Source organism: Pristis pectinata, chromosome 28, assembly GCF_009764475.1.
Source record: "Pristis pectinata isolate sPriPec2 chromosome 28, sPriPec2.1.pri, whole genome shotgun sequence".
Lineage (NCBI taxonomy): Eukaryota > Metazoa > Chordata > Chondrichthyes > Rhinopristiformes > Pristidae > Pristis > Pristis pectinata.
This window is the reverse complement of record NC_067432.1, coordinates 26,436,599-26,459,998: the sequence shown is the minus strand read 5'-3', so window position 1 is coordinate 26,459,998 and position 23,400 is coordinate 26,436,599. Positions and strand designations below refer to the sequence as shown.

The 23,400-nt window shown below is 38.5% G+C and overlaps 2 protein-coding genes across 5 annotated transcripts in view; both read right to left on the bottom strand.

Moving 5' to 3' along the window:
- cemip (cell migration inducing hyaluronidase 1) overlaps positions 1-23,400 on the bottom strand; it is a 220,155-nt gene that overhangs the window by 119,602 nt on the left and 77,153 nt on the right. Inside the window, 1 exon segment of the mRNA XM_052040346.1 lies at positions 6,104-6,260. Coding sequence (XP_051896306.1) covers positions 6,104-6,179 — 76 coding nt within the window. The 5' untranslated portion in view covers positions 6,180-6,260.
- The window catches only part of LOC127583920 (cell surface hyaluronidase-like), a 120,309-nt gene continuing 105,528 nt past the window's right edge, over positions 8,620-23,400 (bottom strand). For 2 of the 4 annotated variants that reach the window (XM_052040342.1, XM_052040345.1), the window contains 4 exons: positions 22,421-22,522; positions 20,502-20,662; positions 14,243-14,352; positions 8,620-12,867 (listed from right to left, as the gene is read on the bottom strand). In XM_052040342.1, coding sequence (XP_051896302.1) covers positions 12,671-12,867; positions 14,243-14,352; positions 20,502-20,662; positions 22,421-22,522 — 570 coding nt within the window. In that variant the 3' untranslated portion in view covers positions 8,620-12,670. Of the gene's footprint in view, positions 12,868-14,242; positions 14,353-20,501; positions 20,663-22,420; positions 22,594-23,400 lie in introns of those variants that run through there. The other 2 variants (XM_052040343.1, XM_052040344.1) reach the window with 2 other exon arrangements.

The window sequence follows — 23,400 nt, the reverse complement described above, 5'->3', positions numbered from 1 at the left end:
GAAATAATTATTAAACTGTATTTTTAAAATGTCCACTGTTAACACCCTTTGGCTCTGTTTCAATCCCACAACTACGTTGTTAGTTCGATATCTTTGTTTGGATTATGTTGTTCACCTCTAGACCAAACATGGGTGGTTTGTATATTTTTCAATTTGGACAACTGCCACCAATAGAACTGGGGTTAGTTCAATTAGAGGGTAGCTTTCTGGCTGTCTATTGGCCAGTTTTCGGGCTGTTGGGTGAGGGGGTGGGGATGTTTTTTAGGTTTTTTTTCTTCTGGGCTAAACTACAAATTTTTCTAAATTGTTGTCATATCCGCTTCCTCTTTGAACTTTTTTTTTACTTCTTCCTGCTAGTAGGACTCGCATATACCAAGACTAACCCTTTACATACCATATGTTTTTTAATCTGTTAAAATGGATAAGACTATTAATTTTATTTCATGGAATGTTAATGGCTTAAACAATCCGGTTAAGCGCAAGAAGATCTTTAAAGTTTTTCATAGATTAAACGCTCAGATCATTTTCGTTCAGGAGACTCACATCAGGAAGAAAGATTATCAACATTTTTTAAAAGATTTTGGAGGGGTCAACAGTTCCATTCAAATTCACAAGCAAACGTGAAAGGAGTTTCTATTTTTATAGACAACTCAATTTCGTTTGTCCATCATGAGACAATATCAGACCCAAATGGTAGATTTTTATTAATTACTGGTCTAATTCATAATAAAAAATAGTTGTTATGGTTAATGTTTATGCACCTAATGTAGATCACTCTGAATTTTTTAAACATCTTTTTGCATTTTTTCCTAATTTAAATGAATACACTGTGATTATGGGTGGAGATTTTAACTGCTGTCTAAACCCTTCGATGGATAGATCTGTGTCAAATCCTGCACTTCCAAACAAATCCACTGTCTTTATTAATTCCTTCTTAGTTGAATCCGGAATTTTAGATGTTTGGAGATTTCTACACCCATATGATAAAGAATTTTCATTCTTTTCTCATGTCTACCATAATTACTCGAGGATTGATTTTTTTTAATTGATGCTAGACTAGCTCCACTTACTATGGTCTGTAAATACAATGCAATTGCCATTTCCCTTATACAATGAGATGGACTATGACCTATGACCTCACGATCTACCTTGTTGTGACCTTGCACCTTATTGCACTGCACTTTCTCTGTAGCTGTGACACTTTACTCTGTACTGTTATTTCTTTTTACCTGTACTACATCAATGCACTCTGTACTAACTTGAAGTAACTGCACTGTGTAATGAATTGACCTGTAAGATCGGTTTGTAAGACAAGTTTTTCACTGTACCTCGGTACAAGTGACAATAATAAACCAGTACCAATTTCTGATCATGCACCATTGAGATTATCAATTAAGTTACCAGATGTATCCTTTGATGTCAGACAATGGCGATTTAACCCTTCTCTATTACAAGACTTAGATTTGTTCCAATTTATTAAAGAACAGATTTCATTTTTCTTTTTAACTAATTTTACTGAAGAAATCTCCAGTGGGATAATGTAGGATACTTTTAAAGCATATATCTGTGGTCAAATTATTTCACATTCTGCTGGATTGAAAAAACGAACTAATAACAAAATACGTATATTGGCTGACAAGATTAAAGAAATCAATAAAAAATATTCTGATACTCCTAATCTGGAGCTTTTTAAAAAGAGAACAGAACTCCAATTACAACATAGTTTATTATTAACATCTTCAATTGAAAATCTACTACTTAAAAACAAAAGTCAATTTTATATACATGGTGACAAATCTGGTAAATTATTGGCCAACCAATTGAAAGCTACTTTATCTAAACATCAGATTAATAAAATTTGTAACCCAGATGGTACCTACACAATAGATCAGGTTCAAATTAACAAATCCTTTCAAGAATTTTATTCTTCTTTATACAAATTAGAATCCCCTGAGGATCCTACATTAATGATTGAATTTTTAAGAGATCTGAAGATTCCCCAATTTTCTTTAAATTAATGTTCTTCATTAGATGCTCCCTTTTCGGAGGAAGAAATAAAGAAAGTAATATTTTCAATGAACTTGGGTAAAACACCCGGCCCTGACTGATATACAGCTGAATTTTTTAAATCCTTTTCTGATATTCTTGTTCCCTGGTTAGCCAAAATTTTTAAAGGTGCCCTATCAGTGGGTAAACTACCAAAATCTTTCTATGAAGCAACTATTTCTTTAATTCTTAAAAAGGATAAAGATCCCACTGATTGTGCATCTTATAGACCTATTTCTTTATTAAATGTAGATTCAAAAATATTTTCCAAAATATTGGCCTTTAGATTGGAAAAGGTTCTTCCACAGATTATGTCTGAAGACCAGTAGGATTTATCCAGAATCATTATTTACATTTTAATATTAGGAGATTAATGAATATTATATATACCCCTTCATCCCAAATTCCAGAATGTGTTGTCTCACTGGATGCTGAAAAGGCATTTAACAGAGTCGAATGGGAATATCTATTCATCACACTTCAAAAATTTAATTTTAGCCCTAAATTTATACCTGCCATTAAAATGATTTATTATACACCTATGGCTTCAATACTTACTAATAATCAAAGATCTCCTTTGTTTAGGCTTTTTCGAGGTACTAGACAAGGTTGCCCGTTAAGCCCTTTATTATTTTATATTGCTTTAGAACCCTTGGCTATTGCACTCCGGGATTCTTCAAATATATGTGGCATTACTTGCAGACAGAAGATTCATAAGATATCTCTTTACGCAGATGACCTGTTACTTTATATTTCTAATACAGAAGAATCTATCCTGGCAATACAATCACTACTAGATCAGTTCAGTGTTTTTTCTAGCTATTGATTTAATAAGAGCGAACTTTTTCCATTAAATATGCAAACCCCAATTTATAGGCAATTACCTTTTAGATTGGTAACTATTTTATGCATTTAGGTGTTAAAATTACCAAGAAACATAAGGACTTATTTAAAGCTAATCTATTGCCTTTAATTGACCATGTTAAACGATTATTTACTAAATGGTCCCTACTGTCTTTATCATTGGTAGGCTGGATTAATGGGGTTAAGATGAATACTTTACCAAAATTTTTATATTTATTTCAAGCGATTCCAACTTTCGTCCCAAAATCTTTTTTGACACTATTGATTCTAAAATTCTTTCATATATTTGGCAGAATAAAAACCCAAGGTTAAGTAAGAAATATTTACAAAAACTAAAAAAGGATGGTGGTATGGCCCTGCCTAACTTTAGATTATATTACTGGGCAATTAATATCAGATAATTAATTTTTTGGATACAAGATTCAGATGTAATTCAATGCCCCAAATGGGTACACCTTGAGCACCAATCAGTACTTGAATTTTCATTACTCTGTATTTTAGGAGCTTCACTCCCTTTTGCACTTACCAAATTAAGTAAACATATGATTAACCCAATTGTTAAACATACAATACAAATATGGTTTCAATTCTGGTCGCCTCACTACAGGAAGGATGTGGAAGCCATAGAGAGGGTGCAGAGGAGATTTACAAGGATGCTGCCTGGATTGCAGAGCATGCCTTATGAAAGCAGGTTGAGGGAACTCGGCCTTTTCTCCTTGGAGTGATAGAGGATGAGGGGGGACCTCATAGAGGTATATAAGATGATGAGAGGCATTGATCGGGTAGATAGTCATAGAAGCTTTTCCCCAGGGCTGAAATGGTGGCCACAAGAGGACACAGGTTTAAGGTGCTGGGGAGTATGTATAGAGGAGGTGTCAGGGGTAAGTATTTTTACTCAGAGAGTGGTGAGTGCGTGGAATAGGCTGCCGGCAACGGTGGTGGAAGCGGGAACGATAGGGTCTTTTAAGAGACTTTTGGATAAGTACATGAAGCTGAGAAAAATAGAGGGCTATGGATAAGCCTAGTAATTTCTAGGGTAGGGACATGTTCGGCACAGCTTTGTGGGCTGAAGGGCCTGAATTGTGCTGTAGTTTTTCTATGTTTCTAAGTCAAATAGGATAGGATATATATGGTAAACGGTAGGGGACTAAGGAATTTGATGAACAGAGAGACCTGGGTCCAAGTCCATAGTTCCCTGAAAGTGTCAACACTGGTTGATTGGGTAGTGAAGAAGGCACATGATATGTTTGCCTTCATAGGTTGGGGCATAGAATACAAGAGTTGGGAATTATGTTGCAACTTTACAAAACAATTGTCAGGCCGTACTTGGAATATTGTATACACTTCTGGTTGTCACATTATAGGAAGGATGTGATTGTGCTAGGGAGAGAGTGCAAAAGAGATTCACCAGAATGTTGCCTGGATTATAGGACATTAATTATGGGGAGAGATTGGATAGGCTGGGCTTGTTTTCCCTGGAGTGAAGAAAGCGGAGGGATGATCTGATAGAAGTATAGAAGATTATGAGAGGCATAGACAGTCAAATCTTTTTCTCCATAGTAGCTGTATCAAAAACAAGAGGGCATAGGCTTAAGGTGAGAGGATGGAGTTGTAAAAGGGATCTGAGGGATAAAGTTTTTTTACACACAGAGAGTGGTTGATATCTGGAATGTTCTGCTGGAGGAGATGGAGGAATCAGATATAATTACGTTTAAGTGGCATTTAGACAAACACATAAATAGGCAAGGTGCAGAAGGATATGGGCAAAATGTCAGCAAATGGGAAGAGTGTAGATGGGCAAAAAGGCTGGCATTGACATAGCTTTAGGGTGATGAGTAAGAGGTTCGGAGGGGATCTGAGGAAGAACTTCTTCACCCAGAGGTGGTTGGAATCTGGGACGCCTGGGTGGGTGGTGGACACAGGTACTCTCACAACATTTAAGTAGTATCTAGTTGAGCATTTGAATTGGCAATGTATATAGGACTATTAGACCAGTAAATGGGATTAGAATAGATAGGTTCTTGATAGTTGGCATGAACATAGTTGGCTGAAGGGTCTGTTTCTGTTTAAGGCTCTATAACTCCTGCAGTAATGTCCAGGGGCGGGGGTGATTGAACTTTGACAACTACAGCCATCTTCCTCTATGTAAGGTACGACTCCAACCATTGGAGTGCCTGTCGACTTCAATTTCACCAAAGCTCCTTGATGTTACATATGGTCCACAGTTGCTTTGATGCCAAGAACACATAGAAACACATCCTCGGGCTGCCATTTTCTTCCTTATTCACCCAAAACAATACTCAAGCCTCATGCCTGACTGCACTTTTATCCTCAGCTTGTTCCACCATCTGCAGACTTTGTGGGCTTCCTTGCTTTAATATCAGTTGGTGCAGCTGTCGCTGCTCCATGCTCAAAAAGCAGCCACCTGGGGCTCTGTCTCCCTTTGATCCCTGGGGCATGCACAAAATGGACTTACTCAGCCTGCAATTTTGAAATGGAACCTTCAGGCCCATTTTTGCAGATTTTGTTTGCAAACAGGGAACTGGGGATAGGAGTGTGGCTCACTTGGATGACAGTCACAAGGCTTTCCTTCCTTCCTTTCTACCTGGGGTCTTGGTGATCTGTCCTATTTACAATATCTGCTCTGTAATTCTAGCTCATGTGGCACATCCAACAGGACCACCACAGAGACACACATTGCAAGAAATTAGCAAGTACAGAGATGGCAATGCAGCACCTAGTCTGTGTTAAATAGCAGGAGCCTCCCAAATTGCAGGCAGGGTATTCTGCAGCTGACTACATAAATATGCATCAATTGCAGCTTTTAAAAATTGTGCAATTGCAATGAATAAACACTGCAGACAAGTGTTTCTCTGCAAGTGGCCAATTAACTTAGTGAAGAGGAAAAATGTGATCCAATTTCACCTGGCAACACTAAAAGAGCATTACGTGATGGTTGGCGTCACAAAGTGCCCAACTGCACACCAGGCAGAGTGATTAGAAGTGCTGGGTTGAATTTTATGGACTATGCAATTCCTGAAAATGAACCTCATTTAAGTGATTTCATCTTAAAGGCATCAACTTTCATCCCTGGCAACCTTAAAAACAGCACAAAATGATTCAGTTTCTCGGCAATTTATCTCATACATTACTTAAGCAACATTTACACTGGCTATCTCAATTGTCCACATACCTGCAAATAACACGGAGAGGTTTAGGGTTAGGAGCCACCCAATATTCCAGCACAGGTCCATCATCATCATCTTCATGTTTCTCCTGCTTCTACAAGTCAATGAATGTTCTGGTCACAAGCAGTTTGTGCGAGTGATCTATTGTTCACGTCCAAATTTCTGCATGAAAACAATTAAAAATAATTTAAAAGTAGAAACATGATTCTTAGTGCCAGTTTCAGTTGCTTTGAATGTTGGAAATGTTTATCTATAATTCTATAAGCTTAGAAAGGGGCTGCAGGTTGGCTGAGTGATTTTTAATTCCATCACAGAAAGCAATCCCAGCAAAAGTACATTTTGTAAGGAATGGCAGACAAGAAAATTAAGTCTTCATCTTCAAATTCAGGCCTTGCATGAGGGGTCCAGAGAGATTACACACCTCACAGCTTTAGGAACATCTTTAGCTACAGCAATAATTCAAAGTTGAATACACACTAGTTTTAAAGAGCAAGGTCTCAGCTTGTTAGCCCAGCAAAAAAAAAACTTTTCTCTTTTCAAGCCACTGGTTTCCTTGCAGTTCCAACATAAATTAGAAATAGTCAAGAATGTTTAGAAGATGTCAATGCCACACATTTCATTCAGTTAAGATCCTCATTTTTTCCTGCATAACCATTAAGAAATTAATATCCAGAATAGGCAATAATAATTTTTTCTTTATTCTGAAGTTAGACTGGGATGGCAATGTTTTAACAAAACACCATAAAAGATAGATGAACCATACTGTAGCACACAGCAAAGACCAAAGCACAGTACAACAATTTGGAAAAAATAGAGAACTGATGACGCATATATAGGTCATGGCTCTCAGCCAAACCAAATGAGATCTATGTGGTTTTGTTTCTTATTTTGTAAGTTAGAAGATTTGTAAACTGCTGTTTTTAGCGATTTCCTCAAAACCATGATGCCACATCCATCAGAATCAGCAACTCAACATATTTGCAGACAAACAGCAAGATGTGCAGCTCTACAAGTCAAATATGACTCACAACATCGCTCACTGAATTGAAAACAATGTGGCAGAAAACTTATTAACTTGCACTTATTCACAGACATGGAGTCCCTAATAGGTTTGACATTTATCACAATATGTTTGCACATAATTCAACTAAACACAGTTCAAAAGGCAGCAGAATTCTAAATGCAGGTTAGGTATAGTGCAACTGAAGTTTTTACAATTCTTTTGCACTGGTTTTTAAAAGCATACGTTTTGTAAGCAATTGCAGTTAGATCCAGACCCATCACCCAGAATCACTGTCAAACTTACTTAGGCCAGATATGGAAAGCCTTTCTTATTGGCTCTCCTCACCCTCAAGATGGGCTTCGGCAAAAGGCAAAGCTTTATCTCTTGGCAAAGCTGCTAATTAAGTTTATAAATTTCTGATAGACATTTAAAAACTATTAAAAATGAAGTAAAATATTATTGAATAATTTAAACACATCACTTAGAATTTAATCTTTTTAATTATTTCTAGCAAAATGACTAAAAATTTTAACTTCCCTTTTGCCTTCTGAATTGCAGGCCTAAAATCCCCGTTGAAAAACCATGCAGCCTCAGATCCTACGCCAGCTCTACCTGGCACAGAATCTGAGCAGTGATCCTCAGCGAGGGTAGGTGTCATCTATGGACTCCACGCGGCATCCAGTTATTGAGCTTGGGACAGCTTTATCACCCCCCCCCCCCCCCACAGCTTTTAGTAACAGCCAGATTCTCAAAATCACAATGACTACAGCAAAGAAGGTGGCTATTTGCCCCAATGACTCCAGTCTAACTGGTTCCAGGCTCCCCACTCCTCCGCAAAACCTTACAGATTATTTCCTTTCAGTTCCTTGCCCAGCTCCCTTTTGAATTCTACAAATTAATCTGCCTTCACAACTAAACAGGGCGGTGAATTTGATAAGAACATAAGAAATAGCAGGAAGAGGTCATTCCATCCCTCATCCTTGCTCCACCATCCAGTAAGATCAGGGCTGAGGAACGGAATGGCCTCACCACCACATTCTTGAACTAACCCCACATCCCTTGATTCCCTTAACATTTAGGCATCTATCGGTCTCAGACATACTCAGTAACTGAGACCTTGCAGCTCTCTTGGTTAGAGAATTCACTACCCTCTGGGAGGAAGAAATTTCTTCTCATAACAAATAGAAATACCGAAAGAACTCAGACAACATCTGTGGAAGGAGAAACTGGTTAATGTATCACATTAGTGATTCTTCCTCAGAACATTTTGTTTCAAATTCCAGCATCTGCAATTTTATTTATTTTCCAAATTTTTCTCATCTGTATCCTAATTGGTTGGTTCCTTAGTTTGACACTATCACTCCAGCTAAAGCAAATAATGCCCTCAATCTAACTGGCCAAGCCCCAAAACAATTGTGTACATTTCAATGAGATTACCTACTATCGACAGATACTTGATGGTTGGCATGGACATGATGGGCCAAGAGGATTGTTCCTGTATTTTATTATTCTATTACCTCTTATTCTTGTAAGCTTGTGGGAGTTTGGTGGCAGTCTGCTTAATCTCTTCTCACAATAAACCTCCTGTCCCTGGAATCAAATCGGGTGAACTTTTGCTGCACTCTCTATCCTTCCTTGAGTCTGGAGACCAGACCTGTAGACAATTATATTGTTGATGTGAGCTCAGTGGGATTTTCATATTTGGAAAAGAAAAAAAAAGGCAGGTGCTGGAAATCTGAAATAAAAAAAATGCTGCAAATACCTAGGAGGTCAGACAGCATCTGTGAAGACAGGAACAGAGTTAGTGTTTCAAGTCTATGAGTTTTGATCGGAATTTATAATTAGAAGAACTCCTTTCTACCCTTCCAGACTCTAACCGTTTGTTGCATAAAAAGATATTCCCCCATCTTAATTTTGGTTCCTCTGCCATTCACCTTGATTTTATATCCCTTTGTTCTTGACCCCTCTGCTAATAGGAACAGTTTATCTACTCTGTCTTGGCACTTCATGATTTTAAACATTTCTTTCAAGTCATCTCGCAACCTCATCGGTCCTAAAGAGAATGATTCTAGTTTCTCCAGTCCATCCACAACCCTATACTCCCTTATATCAATTTTAGATGCTAATAATTAATAATACTAATATGCAAGTTTTAAAAAAATATTAACTTATGAAAGAAATAATAAAAGATTGGCTATGCATAGTATAAATATAATTTCCATTTACTTAAGTTGTTCAGAGGTGGTAAGCTACACATTGATGAAAATTGATACAAGCCTATTTTCAACTGTACTCAGTTACCACTCTGAAATACATCAAGTATTTTTAAGGTAAAACTATGAAAAAAAAACACTTACTAAATACTGCCTAGTTGCTTTGGCTCATTGCAGATTTTGCATTTAGCAACATACTTAGGCATTTAAGCAGAAACTCGGGGAAAACTCCTCACTCCAAACTATAAAAATGTTTGAGTTCAATTGGCATTTGAATCATTACAAGCAGAAATTCGATCCAAGGATCCTCAAATATAGAAGGGTACTTTGAAAGAACTTCACAGAGCAATTATTAAAATGGAAAGTGGATGCTGAGCCCATGGTGGGAACATTAGGAAAGATGACCAGGAGCTTCAGCAGGGACAAGTTTTAATTGGAGGCAGGAAAACGTAGAAGAATTGGGTTTAAGGAGCTAGAGGAAGGGAGAGTTTGGGATGGGTAGATTGGAGCAGATTCTGGAAATAGAGAAAGGGAAGACCTGGAATGGATGTAAACACAGGGATGAAAATTTTAAGTTTATATTGCTGATTGGGTGGGGGAAAGCGAGCAAGGATATAACATCAGGAAGAGATTTTTATTTTACCTAAAGAAACATGTCAAGTCAGAGAATGTACACTTATTACAGAAACTAACAGCAATTATTTTGTTCAAAAATTAATTCTTAAGAGACTCTTTGGCATATACTTTAGGAAACAGCCCTGGAATTATACACATAGCAGAAAACCATCACAATAAAAATAATTGGCTACTGATCATTTAGCAGGCATTGGAAGAATCTAAACTTGATTGCACAGCATGAAAATAATCAACTTGAAACCTGGTTCATAAGATATAGGGACACTGTTAGTCTGTGAATTCACATTAATAGATTTTTATGTGGCTCTTAACAGACCAAGTACTGCACTTCAGATCAACTACCAAGTTGCAATGAATCTGGCCAACTCTATCTCCGACCGCTTGTTGAACTCCATCAGAGCTTCCAGAGAATGTACTATTTCATTTTTATCAAGCTTAAGGTTAACCAACATTATAAATTTCAGACTGTAAAATTAGAGTCATAGAGTCATAAACACATCACAGAAATGGGTCCTTTGGCCTTCCATGTCAACAATCAAGCATCCAGTTACACTAATCCTATACCGATTCCATTTTTATTCTCTTTACATTCCCATAAAACCTCACCTTAACTTCCACTTCTCACCTGCACACTAGGGGCAATTTATAGCAGCCAATTAACCTACCAACAGCACATCTTTGAGCTGTGGGTGAAAACTGGAGCACCTGGGGGAATCCCATGCAGTCAGAGAGAATGTGCATACTCCACATAGGCAACACCAAAGGTCAGGATTGAATCAGAGTCACTGGAACTGTGAGGCAGTAGCACCACTGTGCTGACCACAAATAATGAATCCATAAACACAGCCAAAGTGATCCTATTCTCAAATTCAAAAACTCAATGTCATTGAATCATAATCATACCGCATGGAAACAGGCCCTTTAGCCCAACGTGTCTGTGGGAAAACTGGGCATCAGAAAAGTAAACAAAGAAAACCTTGAGACTGTGTCCGTTAAACTACTCTCAATCTGATGGAACTTTTGCACACAAATGTTTACAGATGTTAAAGACTCATGATTTTTGTTTTATATTAGTATGGTTCCCAAAAGCAGAATTGGAGTTTAAGATCTTTAATGTACAAAGACTGTTTTTCCCTGTCGTCTCTGGGGCTGACAGGCTCCAGAACTGGCTGTGACGAATGGTACATCACAGGCAAAATGTCCTTCCTGCCATACTCACAGCTGGCAAACTAGGCTTAGATATCAGCCCTTACTCTACTTACTCTTATCCAGGGTGAGGGTTATTCAATCTCAAAACACTAATAAATCTGACATATTTCCTGAAAGTGTCATCCTATGTCACTTGGGAAAAATGTGCCTACATTGGCTCCATGGAAATAAATACCCGCCATATACAAAGCATCAGTGTGCCTGCTAATCTCTTGCTCTAAGCTTGCTATTTTGACCATGAAGTGAGACACTAAACTTTGCTTCCAATCAGATCCAAAAGACATGTTGGTTCAAATGTTAATTGGCCACTGTAAATTGCTGCAAGTATATCAGTAAGTGGTAGAATTAGGGGGAGTTGATGAGGAAGTGAGGAGAATAATAAATGGGATTATTGTAGGATTAGTGTAAACAGGTGGTTGATGGTTGGTGCAGACTCGGGCTGAATGGCCTGTTTCCATGCTGTCTCTCTCTGACTCCATGAGTAAAGTTGAGCAGTGAATAAAAATTATTAACCAAGCTTGTTTTGTGTAATTAAACTTGATATATAATTAGTTTACACTGAGACAAGATACAAGTTTAATTCAAAACTTAATTTGATTTATGTCATTCATATAAATGTTTTTCAGCTTTAAACAGGTGCCTGTGTTCAATGCACAGCTTTAATTGTAACTTTATAATATACAGCTTCCAAGAATGCAAATCTGAAAGGTGACTGAAAGCACCAAAATTTCCATATACAAAAATCTAATGGTAACATTCACGCAATGTGGTATATACTAGGATTATATTGGTTTTGCATTACAGTTTCATACACTACACCCAATCTTTATACTTCATCACTGTAATTTACAGCAACTTCTTAAACCCAGCCTTGTTTTTAAAATGTCTCTATTTTAAGAAGTTTTGTCTACACAAACAATGAGTAATACAAATCTAAAAAGATCTATACAATAAAGTAGCTGCATGCAAACCTCATTCATTATACATCAGATATCATGAATGCCAGCAGGATTTCAACATTATAAACCACTGGTGTCTGGGGTACCACCTACAAAAGTTTAGATATATAAACAGTTCTACTTTTCACAATTTCTGGCATTCTCATGAACAATTCAAGATTTATTCCAACGTACTTGGGGTTAAAAATGTGTAAAATTGACAATTTTGTAATCTGAAAGTTAGAAAGTACATTTTGTCCCCAAGGATCAACAAGCACATGACTACTTTTCATTTTGTTTGTAGATGGCAGAATTGTATTGTTTGTCTAGTTGATGGAAACTGTTCATTCTTTAGAATGAGAAGTCAACTTCCATCTGTAGATGCAAGTAACCTATAGCAAAGATATTGTATACTCTTCTCCACACTCACAGGTTTTATTACATCAAGTTAATTTACCTTTAAGTAAAACCATTTACTCACTGCTCATGTACATAATATTTATTTATAGAAATGATACAAAAATTAAATTGTCAACATCTCAACAAATTCTCTCCCTTGCTTGCCATTATAAATTAGATTGGAGATATTAAGTCTTGAAACAACTTTAAATCTCTCCGATTTTCCTTCACTTTTCCAGGACAGCCGTATTCATGGAGTTTCAATGGAACATACTGCTGCAGGGAGGCAGCCAGCTGCCCAACACTGTGGCTTATAATTTTAATCCATGCTGGTTTCAGCTGGCCCTTGAATCCTAACATAGCAAAACTTCCTAAAATTAAAGAGGAATAGTTCATTGTTAATTTTGGTCTTAATATTTTGATGCAAGCTGTATAATAAAACATATGCCGTATTCAGTATTTGTAATTCTTATTTAATAAAAACTATAAACAGTACTATTGAAAAATACAAGCTAAAATCTATGAATATAGTATTAAGTGCCCAAGTACAAGAAGGGCAAAAGGGAACAATTCAGTGGCTCATCGCAAGTATTTTAAAATCTCTTATCCAAATACTTTTGGATTGCTAAGTGTCAATTGAGCAGCAGAGGAGTTTTCAAAAGAGCAAGCAAAATATGAGTGTGGTCATTCAGTCAAATTATATGCTCCTACACAATAAAAATGTTATTCCTCCCTTCACAGCATCCAATTGGTCTCTTAAATAATTCCAGATTTTTGTGGTCCTACACATAGCTAATGGCTGATATTAATCAGTCTGACGTGCTCCCAGACATCAGCCCTCAACACAGTAATTTAAACTTTTCTGGAAACATCAACTGTAGGGTAATTATAACTGGTAACAGGCCAATTAAAGATAGCAACAAGCCACTTAAAATTCAATTTTTTTTGATTTTAAACAAATGAAGATGTTGAATTAGCCAGTCTTCTTCAGCAATGCAGTGGAATTGGTAATCAAAAGCTACACAGGAGGACCATAGTGAGGACAATCAAGTGCAGAGAACCTACAGTCTAGACTGTAGTCCTGGAATAGTACCTGCTTGATTTTTAAAAATCTATTGTTTTAAGTCAATGTGCAATACACCCTGCCAACATATTTACAAGCAAAAATGAATTCAAAAGTAGCAACTAATTGCAGGCTTTTATAATTTACATATGCCAGATTTTTAACCTCATGGTATTTCACTTGTTTTATTGCCCAAGAAAGCACAAAATAATCAGTTACAATTAATGCATGCTAAGTAAATAATATTTATGTAGTATGTTGACAGAAGTTACAACTTTTTGAATGATTCTGAAATTTGCCAAAAATCTTTGGACAAACATTATGTAATATAGCATAATTTCCTTTCTGCTATACAACTTCAAACACTACAGGAACAAAAGGTACGACTTCCTTAGTTCTGGTTCTCAGCATTGAGAGCAGATTTCTGGAGTTAATACTAAATTTAATGCATCAAATGCACAAGTGACTCTTTCCAACCCATTCAGCAAATAACATCATAGAAGCTAGGATCTTCATAATCAGCTCTTGAACAAAGTTTCAGTCCTATTACCCTTTGTGAAACATTTCCAATATTGACCATTCTTGTTAATAATACATTCCCTGGACACTAATTAATAAGAACATTTCTAATTAATATTCTTAATTTTGGTTTTTAATGGAGGACCAGCACAAACTAACATCACCTTCCATGAAAAATTTGATCGGCTTTGCAGCACCTAGCCTGAGAAAAGCTGAAGACACATGGATTAGTGGCCAGCCAGAATCATCTCTTGAACAGACAAGAGTAATTGACCTGCAAGAGAGAAACAGAACAAAAATATAAACCACCAACAGGAATGAACAAACTTTATGTTATAAGACATTCCTTCCAAAACAGAAAATGCCCAGAAATAAGCATGGATAAAGAAATGGCTCAGGACCCAAGTAAGTGGTATTTCTTCTATTGGCAAGATGTGGATCTCTTACTTTGAATTTTTATAAATAATTTGGTCCTGTGTACAAATATGATACTGCATTTTGGTGCTGATACTACATCATGAGAAACAAATGGTAAAGAACAGAGACACAGTCCTAATGAAGGGTCTTGACCCGAAACATTGACAATTCCTCCTATCCCGCACCCCCCCCCCCCCCAGATGCTGCTCAACCTGCCAAGTTCTTCCAGCAGTTTGTCTTTTTGCAAGAGGTAAGGAATGCAAGTGTTTAGGGAGTGGTCAGATAGGTGGTCGTCGTCATGGCTATCCCTCAAGGTCAAGGATGGTGGTCTTCGTTCCGTTGATCTACTTATGGGCTCTCAAGTGGCTTATGAGTCCAATCTTGGCTAGAAGTAGCCCACAGAGTGAAGACACCTATGCGTGTACTTGTTTAACGTGCACTTGATGTTGCACTACAAAAAGCACACGATACTTCACAAATCAACCAATTGATTCCATAGAACCATACAGCACAATACAGGCCCTTTGGCCCACCATGTTGTGCCGACCTTCAAACCACTCCTAAGATTATCTAACCATTTCCTCCCACATATCCCTCTATCTCAAATTCCTCCATATGCTTATCTAACAATCTCTTGAACTTGACCAACATATCAGCCTCCACCACCACCCCAGGCAGTGCACTCCATGCACCAACCACTCTCTGGGTGAAAAACCTCCCTCAGACATCTCACTTGAACTCCCCCCCCCCCATTACCTTAAAGCCATGCCCTCTTGTATTGAGCATTGGTGCCCTGGGAAAGGGGCGCTGGCTGTCCACTCTATCTATTCCTCTTAATATTTTGTATACCTCTATCATGTCTCCCCTCATCCTCCTTTTCTCCAATGAGTAAAGCCCTAGCTCCATTAGTCTCTCCTCATAGTCCATACTCCCTAATCCAGGCAGCATCCTGGTAAATCTCCTCTGCACCCTCTCCAACGCCTCCACATCCTTCCTATAGTGAGGCGACCAGAACTGGACACAGTACTCTAAGTGTGGTCTAACCAGAGTTTTGTAAAGCTGCATCATTACTTTGCGGTTCTTAAACTCGATCCCATGACTTATGAAAGCTAACATCACATAAGCTTTCTTAACTACCATATCTACCTGTGTGGCTCATTTCAGTGATCTGTGGATATGAACCCCCAGATCCCTCTGCTCCTCTACACTGCCTAGAATCCTGCCATTTACCTTGTATTCTGCCTTGGAGTTTGTCCTTCCAAAGTGTACCACTTCACACTTCTCCGGATTGAACTCCATCTGCCACTTGTCAGCCCAGCTCTGCATCCTATCCATATCCTTCTGTAAGCTTCGACAGCTCTCCACACTATCCACACCACCAATCTGTGTCATCTGCAAACTTGCTAACCCTTCCACCCCCTCATCTAAGTCATTAATAAATATCACAAAAAAATGTAGAGGCCCCAGAACTGATCCTTGTGGGACACCACTTGTCACAGCCCTCCAATCCGAGTGCACTCCCTCCACCACAACCCTCTGCTTTCTACAGGCAAGCCAATTCTGAATCCACACAGCCAAGCCTCCCTGGATCCCTTGGCCTCTGACCTTCTGAAGAAGCCTACCATGCGGAACCTTGTCAAACGCCTTACTAAAATCCACGTAGACCTCATCTACTGCACTACCCTCATCAATCTTCCTGGTCACCTCCTCAAAGAACCCTATTAGGCTTGTGAGGCAAGATCTTTCCTTCACAAATCCATGCTGGCTGTCCGTAATCAGTCCATGATTCTCTAAATGCTCATAGATCCTATCTCTTAGAATCCTTTCTAACAGCTTACCCACCACAGACGTAAGGCTCACTGGTCTGTAATTCCCTGGATCATCCCTACTACCTTTTTTTGAATAAGGGGACAACATTCGCCACCCTCCAATCCTCCGGTACCATCCCCGTGGACAATGAGGACTCAAAGGTCCTAGCCAATAGTTCAGCAATCTCCTTCCTAGCCTTACGAAGCAGCCTGGGGAATATTCCGTCAGGCCCCAAGGACTTATCTGTCCTAATATTTTCTAACATCTCCAACACATCCTCTCTTGATATCTACATACTCTAGAACATTACCCTCACCAACACTGTCCTCAGCGTCATCAAGACCCCTCTCCTTGGTGAATACTGAAGAGAAGTATTCATTGAGAACCTCACCCACTTCCACAGCTTCCAGGCACACCCTCCCACCTTTGTCTTTAATCGGACCTACCTTTACCCTAGCCATCCTTCTGTTCTTCACGTACGAGTAAAAAGCCTTGGCATTCTCCTTAACCCCACTCGCCAAAGCCTTTTCATGTCCCCTTCTCACTCTCCTCAGCCCCTTCTTAAGTTTCCTCCTTGCTACTCTGAATTCCTCATGAGCCCTGTCTGATCCTTGTTGCTTACACCTTATGTATGCTGCCTTCTTCTTCCTAACTAGTTGTTCCACCTCTCTTGTCACCCATGGTTCCTTCACTCTGCCATTCCTTCTCTGCCTCACCAGTACAAATTTATCCCTACCATCCTGCAAGAGATCCCTGAACATCGACCACATCTCTATAGTACATTTCCCTTCAAAAATGTCATCCCAATTCACACACTCAAGTTCTAGCCTTATACCCTCATAATTCGCCTTGCCTCAATTAAATATCTTCCCGTCCTCTTTGCTCCCATCCCTGTCCATGACAATTCTAAAGGTTATGGAGCAGTGGTCGCTGTCCCCCAAATGCTCACCCACCTATAGATCTGTCACCTGACCTGGCTCATTACCTAAAACTAGATCTTATATAGCATCCCCTCTAGTCGGCCTGTCAATATACTGTGACAGGAATCAGTCCTGGACACACTTAAACTCTGCCCTGTCTAAACCTTTGGCACTAAGCAGGTGCCAATCAATATTTGGGAAGTTGAAGTTTCCCATTATAATAACCCTATTATTTTTTCATCTTTCCAAAATTTGCCTCCCAATCTGCTCCTCAGTATCCCTACTGCTACCGGGGAGCCTATAGAATACTCCCAGTAGAGTAACTGCTCCTTTCTTGTTCCTAACTTCCACCCATATTGACTCTAGAGAGGATCCTTCTACATTATCCACCCTTTCTGCAGCTGTAATATTGTCCCTGACCAGTATCGCCACCCCTCCTCTTCTTCTGCCCCCCCCATTCCTTTTAAAACACTGAAAACCAGGAGTATTCAATATCCATTCCTGCCCTGATGTCAGCCACGTCTCTGTGATAGCCACAATATCGTAGTCCCATGTACTTATCCAAGCCCTCAGTTCATCTCCCTTATTCCTGATGCTTCTTGCATTTAAGTAAATGCATTCTAGCCCATCCATCTTACTACTTTTATAGCCTGTACTCTGCTTCTCCTTCCTCAAAGCCTCTCTACCTGTTAGATCTGACCTTTCCTCATCCCCTTCTTCCTCCAACCTACTCCTCCGGTTCCCATCCCTCTCGCAAACCAGTTTAAACCCTCCTGAACCACCCTAGCAAACCTGGCTGCAAGGATATTGGCCCCCTTCAGGTTCGGGTGTAACCCGTCCTCTCTGTACAGGTCCCACCTTCCCCTGAAGAGATCCCAACGATCCAAAAATCTAAAACTTTCCCTCCTGCGCCAACTTCTCAGCCACGCATTTATTTGCCATCTCCTCCTATTCCTACTTTCACTATCGCATGGCATTGGCAGCAATCCTGAGATTGCTACCCTTGAGGTCCTGTTCTTCAGCCTTCTGCCTAGCTTCCTAAACTCACTTTTCAGAACCTGATCCCTCTTCCTACCTATGTCGTTTGTACCAACATGAACCATGACTTCTGGCTGTTCTCCCTCCCTCTCAAGAATCCTGTGGCACAGAAACCATGACGATTGGAGCTGATGGATTTGTTGCAGCCTTCATCCGCCTTCACAGCCGTTGAGTTTGAAGTAACTTAAGGTGGTAGAGACAGTTCGATGTAAAGAAATTTTGGGAAAGAGAACAGTGGAAGAACTTTTCTTTGACCAGCAATACTCTGAAGAGAACAGAGAAGAAAATGCAGACACGTAGATCTTCAACAGAAAAAACTGAGTCATCAGATATCCACTTATTTGCATGTGTCCTTGCTGTGTCCAAAACAACAGGATTAGAAAAAAGCTCAATAAAAGATTAGTAGAAAAGGTCTGGATACTTTAACAAATATCAGAACAGGAAGAATTTAAAGAACAAACATACCTGAACACAAATAATGGGAAAATTTAGGAAGATTTGAAAATCTGAGAAATGGGTTAGGAAAAGTGAATTCTGACTGAAAAAGGAAATAGATTCTAGGGTCAAATTCATGGACACGAAAATAAAGGTAATGTGGAACCTTTATTCCCATTGAATCCCATGTTATAAGTGGAGATGCGTTCCTGGTTGCTATCACAATCATTTTGATCCAGGAAATTCCAACATGCCAAATATCTTGTATTACTTCTAATACTGGGACATGCTTTCAACACTTAACCATTCAAAGTGTTGCTAATGCCTATTCATGGGTGATCACTTTGTGTTTTGATCTCAATTAGTCCTTTTTCTTTAAATTTAACAAAAAGACTTGCACTTTTGTGACACCTTAATACTTCCCTCAGTGTTTCTGCTTTAATGTATTACTTTGAAGTGCACCGTCTATTATGTAGCCAAACTTGTCAGCCAGATGTTGCAGGATGCCAGTGCAGTTGTTACATTATTCTATTGCTGGGGTTCATGTGGAGTCCAATGGCGGAGTCATTGGCTGGGATTTCCCAGTATGACACTGGGAAAATCACTTCTTCAATCCGACAACAGTCAGACCTGAGAGTTAAGTTAAGCAGTTCGTATTTTGGTATTTTCAGTAGTCCTTGATCTACTAACACGTTTTCAATCACTTTTATTTCAATTATTGAAGGTATTTTGATACAGTGTACCCCTGTGTGTTTTTTAAAACAAATTCTGTAAGAGTGAATTTTTATACTGAATCTCAAGTATTTTGGTAATGATTTGTGAATTCTGCAAGGGCAAATTTCCGTTACCTGAACTGCTGTAATGCGGGGATACATCATAGAAATTTTCAATTTTTCCCTCTGCAATAAACTACAAGAATGAATTCAGAATTTTGGCCTCCAGGAACCCTCTTAAAAACTATTCCAGTTATTGACTGCATACTGTGAAGAAGTTTATAATGACTTGCTCTGCATTCACAGCTTAATTGGAAATTGAGCTTCTGTTGGAATTGAGCTTAATTGGAAATTGAGCTTTACTGTTCTACATAGAATCTCATATACAGTGTCTTGTCTCTATCAAGGTTGAAAAGGAATGCATTTTGTAGCTTTTTGCCATAACTCAAGTCATTTGATAACCACGATCAGAGTAATGCTCAGTATGACACTCTACAACAAAATCTCAATTCTCCTTCAGGTGCCCAAGAAGAACTTGAATTCAAGTTCCCCACAATGCTCTAATTGTATTGGAGCATTGTATGGAAAATGATGCAACTTAATGCATGCCTCACGGAGAAATCACATGCAAATTTGATTCATGTTGGGAAATTTTTAGTGACATGAAGCAATCAGCAATGGCCATTATGTGGTTTCACTCTATAGTAAGTAAGTTTTAATTGCTTAGTACTAAAATAAGCAGCTGCATGGGATTGAATTGAGGATTTTTCTTCTTTTCCTATCGTTATGATCCTTTTGTTTTGTACACTAACAATGGACTGGTTTGGTGGCCTTGCACATTATGATCTGTCAATAAGTCATGCCCCATGTTAGCTAATTTGTGTGTACAGAAGTTTATATAATTTATCTTTAAGTGGCTTCTTCAAAAGTTTGAACTGTGCAGACTATGGAGGGTTATTTTCTTGCTGTGTGGCTATTCTCACTCCCAGTCTTGGAAGACTATGACTATTTGCTTTATCCAAATTTTCACAGCTGCTTTCACAATGACAGTAGGCATTTTATGAAAAATAGACAATTGTCCATCTGCTCACCTTTCTGGAATGGTTGCATGGATGTAATTAGCAATGGAGTCAGCTGCTGGCAGTGCTTGGACTGTGTCAAAATGCTGCCTGCTCAATATCTCTCCAGAACATGCATCTATCGTGACAAAGAACAATCCCGGCTTCTCAAAGAGGAAAACATCATCGTTCACCTACAGGAACAGAATGGCAACACTTCATCTTCCCTGTAAGAAACCAAATGCTTTAAGTCTAAAGCAGTTTTAATAAAATCCAAAAATAAATTCTCCATTGGATAACAAGAAAGAATTACTATTTCTGACATGTTTGGAACCTCAACCCAATTAGGCCACTTAATCAAATTGGTTAAAAGAAATATTTAAATCAAAAGTCTCATTGATTACTATAGTGAGATAATTGTAATGAAAGTCTATGTTACCATAATAGAATCTGGACCTGCATTTCCAGAATCTCTATCATAACAGTTTGAGAATGCAAATTCAGTTTAAGAAAAATCTCAAAACTATAGCTGATTATGATGTTGATCATGTGATCATAAAGCTGTCTGTTAATGTTAAAGACAGCTGGATAAAGAATGCACCTGCTGGGCTTAGTTGGCTTGTCCTCCAAGCAAGTCCTGTCGGACACTAACGTATTTGGTTTTAAACTGTCCTTGAAAATGCACTAGGAAGCCACTCAGTTGCATCAAATACAAAGGTTCCCCACTGTCTACTCTTGACATTTAATTATTCATTTATTCCCTATGCCTAACCTGTAATCTCCACAACTCCCTTTCACCTGGCACTTTTCCATGCAACCGCCAGAAATGCAACATCTGCTCTGGTATGGCACTAAGGAATGTTACTGAACAGAGATTAGCTAGGGGTCCAAATGTATAGTTCCCCGAATGTAGCAGCACAGGTGGATAGGGTGGTGAAGAAGAATGCTTGCCTTCATACATCAGGACACAGAATACAAGAGTTGGGGACCTTATGTTGCAACTTTAATAAACACTGGTTAGGCAGCACTTGGAATATTGTGTGCAGTTCTGGTGGGATTCGCTGGAGAGAGTGCAGAGGAGATTCACCAGGATGGTGTCTGATTGGAGGACTTTAGTTATGAGGAGATTGGATAAACTGAACTCCTTTTTCCTGGAGCAAAGGAGCTGAAGAGCAACCTGTTAGAAGTAAAGAAGATTATGAGAGGCATAGACAGCATAGCTAGTTAAAGTCTTTTTCCCATGGTAGGGGTATCAAAAACAAGAGGACATGGTTTAAAGGTGAGAGGTAAGAGCTTTAAAGGGGATCTAAGGGGTAAGGTTGTTTTATGTTTACACAGAGTGGTTGATAATCTGGAACGCACTGCCAGTTTGCACTTACATGATCAGTTTCTGGAACTTCTGAAACAGTTGCCCTCCTTCTCAGGAGATCCCTACATAATTTTCAGAGCTCAGATCAGTTATTAATTTGCACTTTTAAAATAGTTTTGGTTCAACCTAGAGATTTTATTGTTCTTGACGTGTGAGAAAAGCTAGTGGAAAGCATTTATTGATCATCCATAGAAAGGAATTAAGAATGAATCATAGGTAATACTAGGCTGGGTGGCAACTCCACTGACCTGATTCTGACCACCAATTATCCTATTTATTATTTCATGTTCTCCAGCTTGCTGCCATTGGATTCAAATTTAGGAACTGGATTGTTAATCCAGTACTATAACCATCTCATCTGAATTCTCCAGAATAAAACAACAATTCATGTTCAGGCTAGGTTCTGTTGAATATCAAATTGGAGTTAATGACCAGTCTCTGCAAAATGAAATAAACTAGAATTATAAATAAAAGTAGTCTTTTACTCATTCAAGTCAAACAACTGTTTTATCCTTGCAACTGTTTTATCCAAACAACTTACAGAGGAAGTCAGATTCAAAAATAATCAATTTATCACTGTTACCTTAATGAAAGCAAATTTATGGCCATTTTGTATGTCTGCTCTGCTCTGTGATTGTATCTGGACTCTGATGTAGGTCCTGTGTGGATCACTGGTGATAGCAACCTGGTATACAACAGATATGTATTTAATTGTATCTGGTGTTCAATGTCATAAAGAATGTTTTGTATCTTAACCTGTCAATAGAAAACAAACAAAAAAAATAAGCACCTTATAAAATGATTTCTGGCACCTACACAAATTTAAAAAAGATAACTGACTGAATTTTTGACTCCTTCAAAGGGAATTATTGGTGATAAAACCCACACTAAGTCAAACAATAGGGTTATCATGCTGAAAAGGATCTCCTTTGGCTTTAGTTACCATAGGTAGGAGAATTGGGGTTTGCAGGGATTTAGGGCACTTAGTACAAGTAAGTGAAATAGTGAAGACTTTAGGCAGATAGTTTGTAATTGAGGAATAGAAGTGAAGGACTAGGTCGTGGGCAGCTTGTGACAAGGTGGCATTTCAGCCTGTTGAGGAAGTTAGTGGATACAAGATGAGTAAAATGTACACCTGGATCTGGCAGTTGATTAGTGCAAAAACAAGTGGTTGAAACAAAGGAAAGAAGACTGGGGGAAATGATCCACTTAAAAAATATTGGGCAACAGATCACTAGGATCAACAGAAAAAAGAAAGGACTTCAAAAACAGAAGGACTCAAACAGAATAAAAACATAGCGTGTAATTTGGTTTTAAAATGCATAGGAATACTAATCACAAAATAGATGAAGAAAATTATTTTTCTTCATGGAAGGAAAAATAGGGCAGGTCCTATATGGGTTTGCATTCCTCTCTATCCAATCTTCCACTGTCTGCAGAAACACACGAACAAAGGACATCCAGTTCTTAAATTCTGCTCCATTGTTCAGTTAGATCATGGCTGCATCTGAACTCCATTTACCCTGTGGTACTTTGTTTTGCTAATCTACAGCAATCTATTGA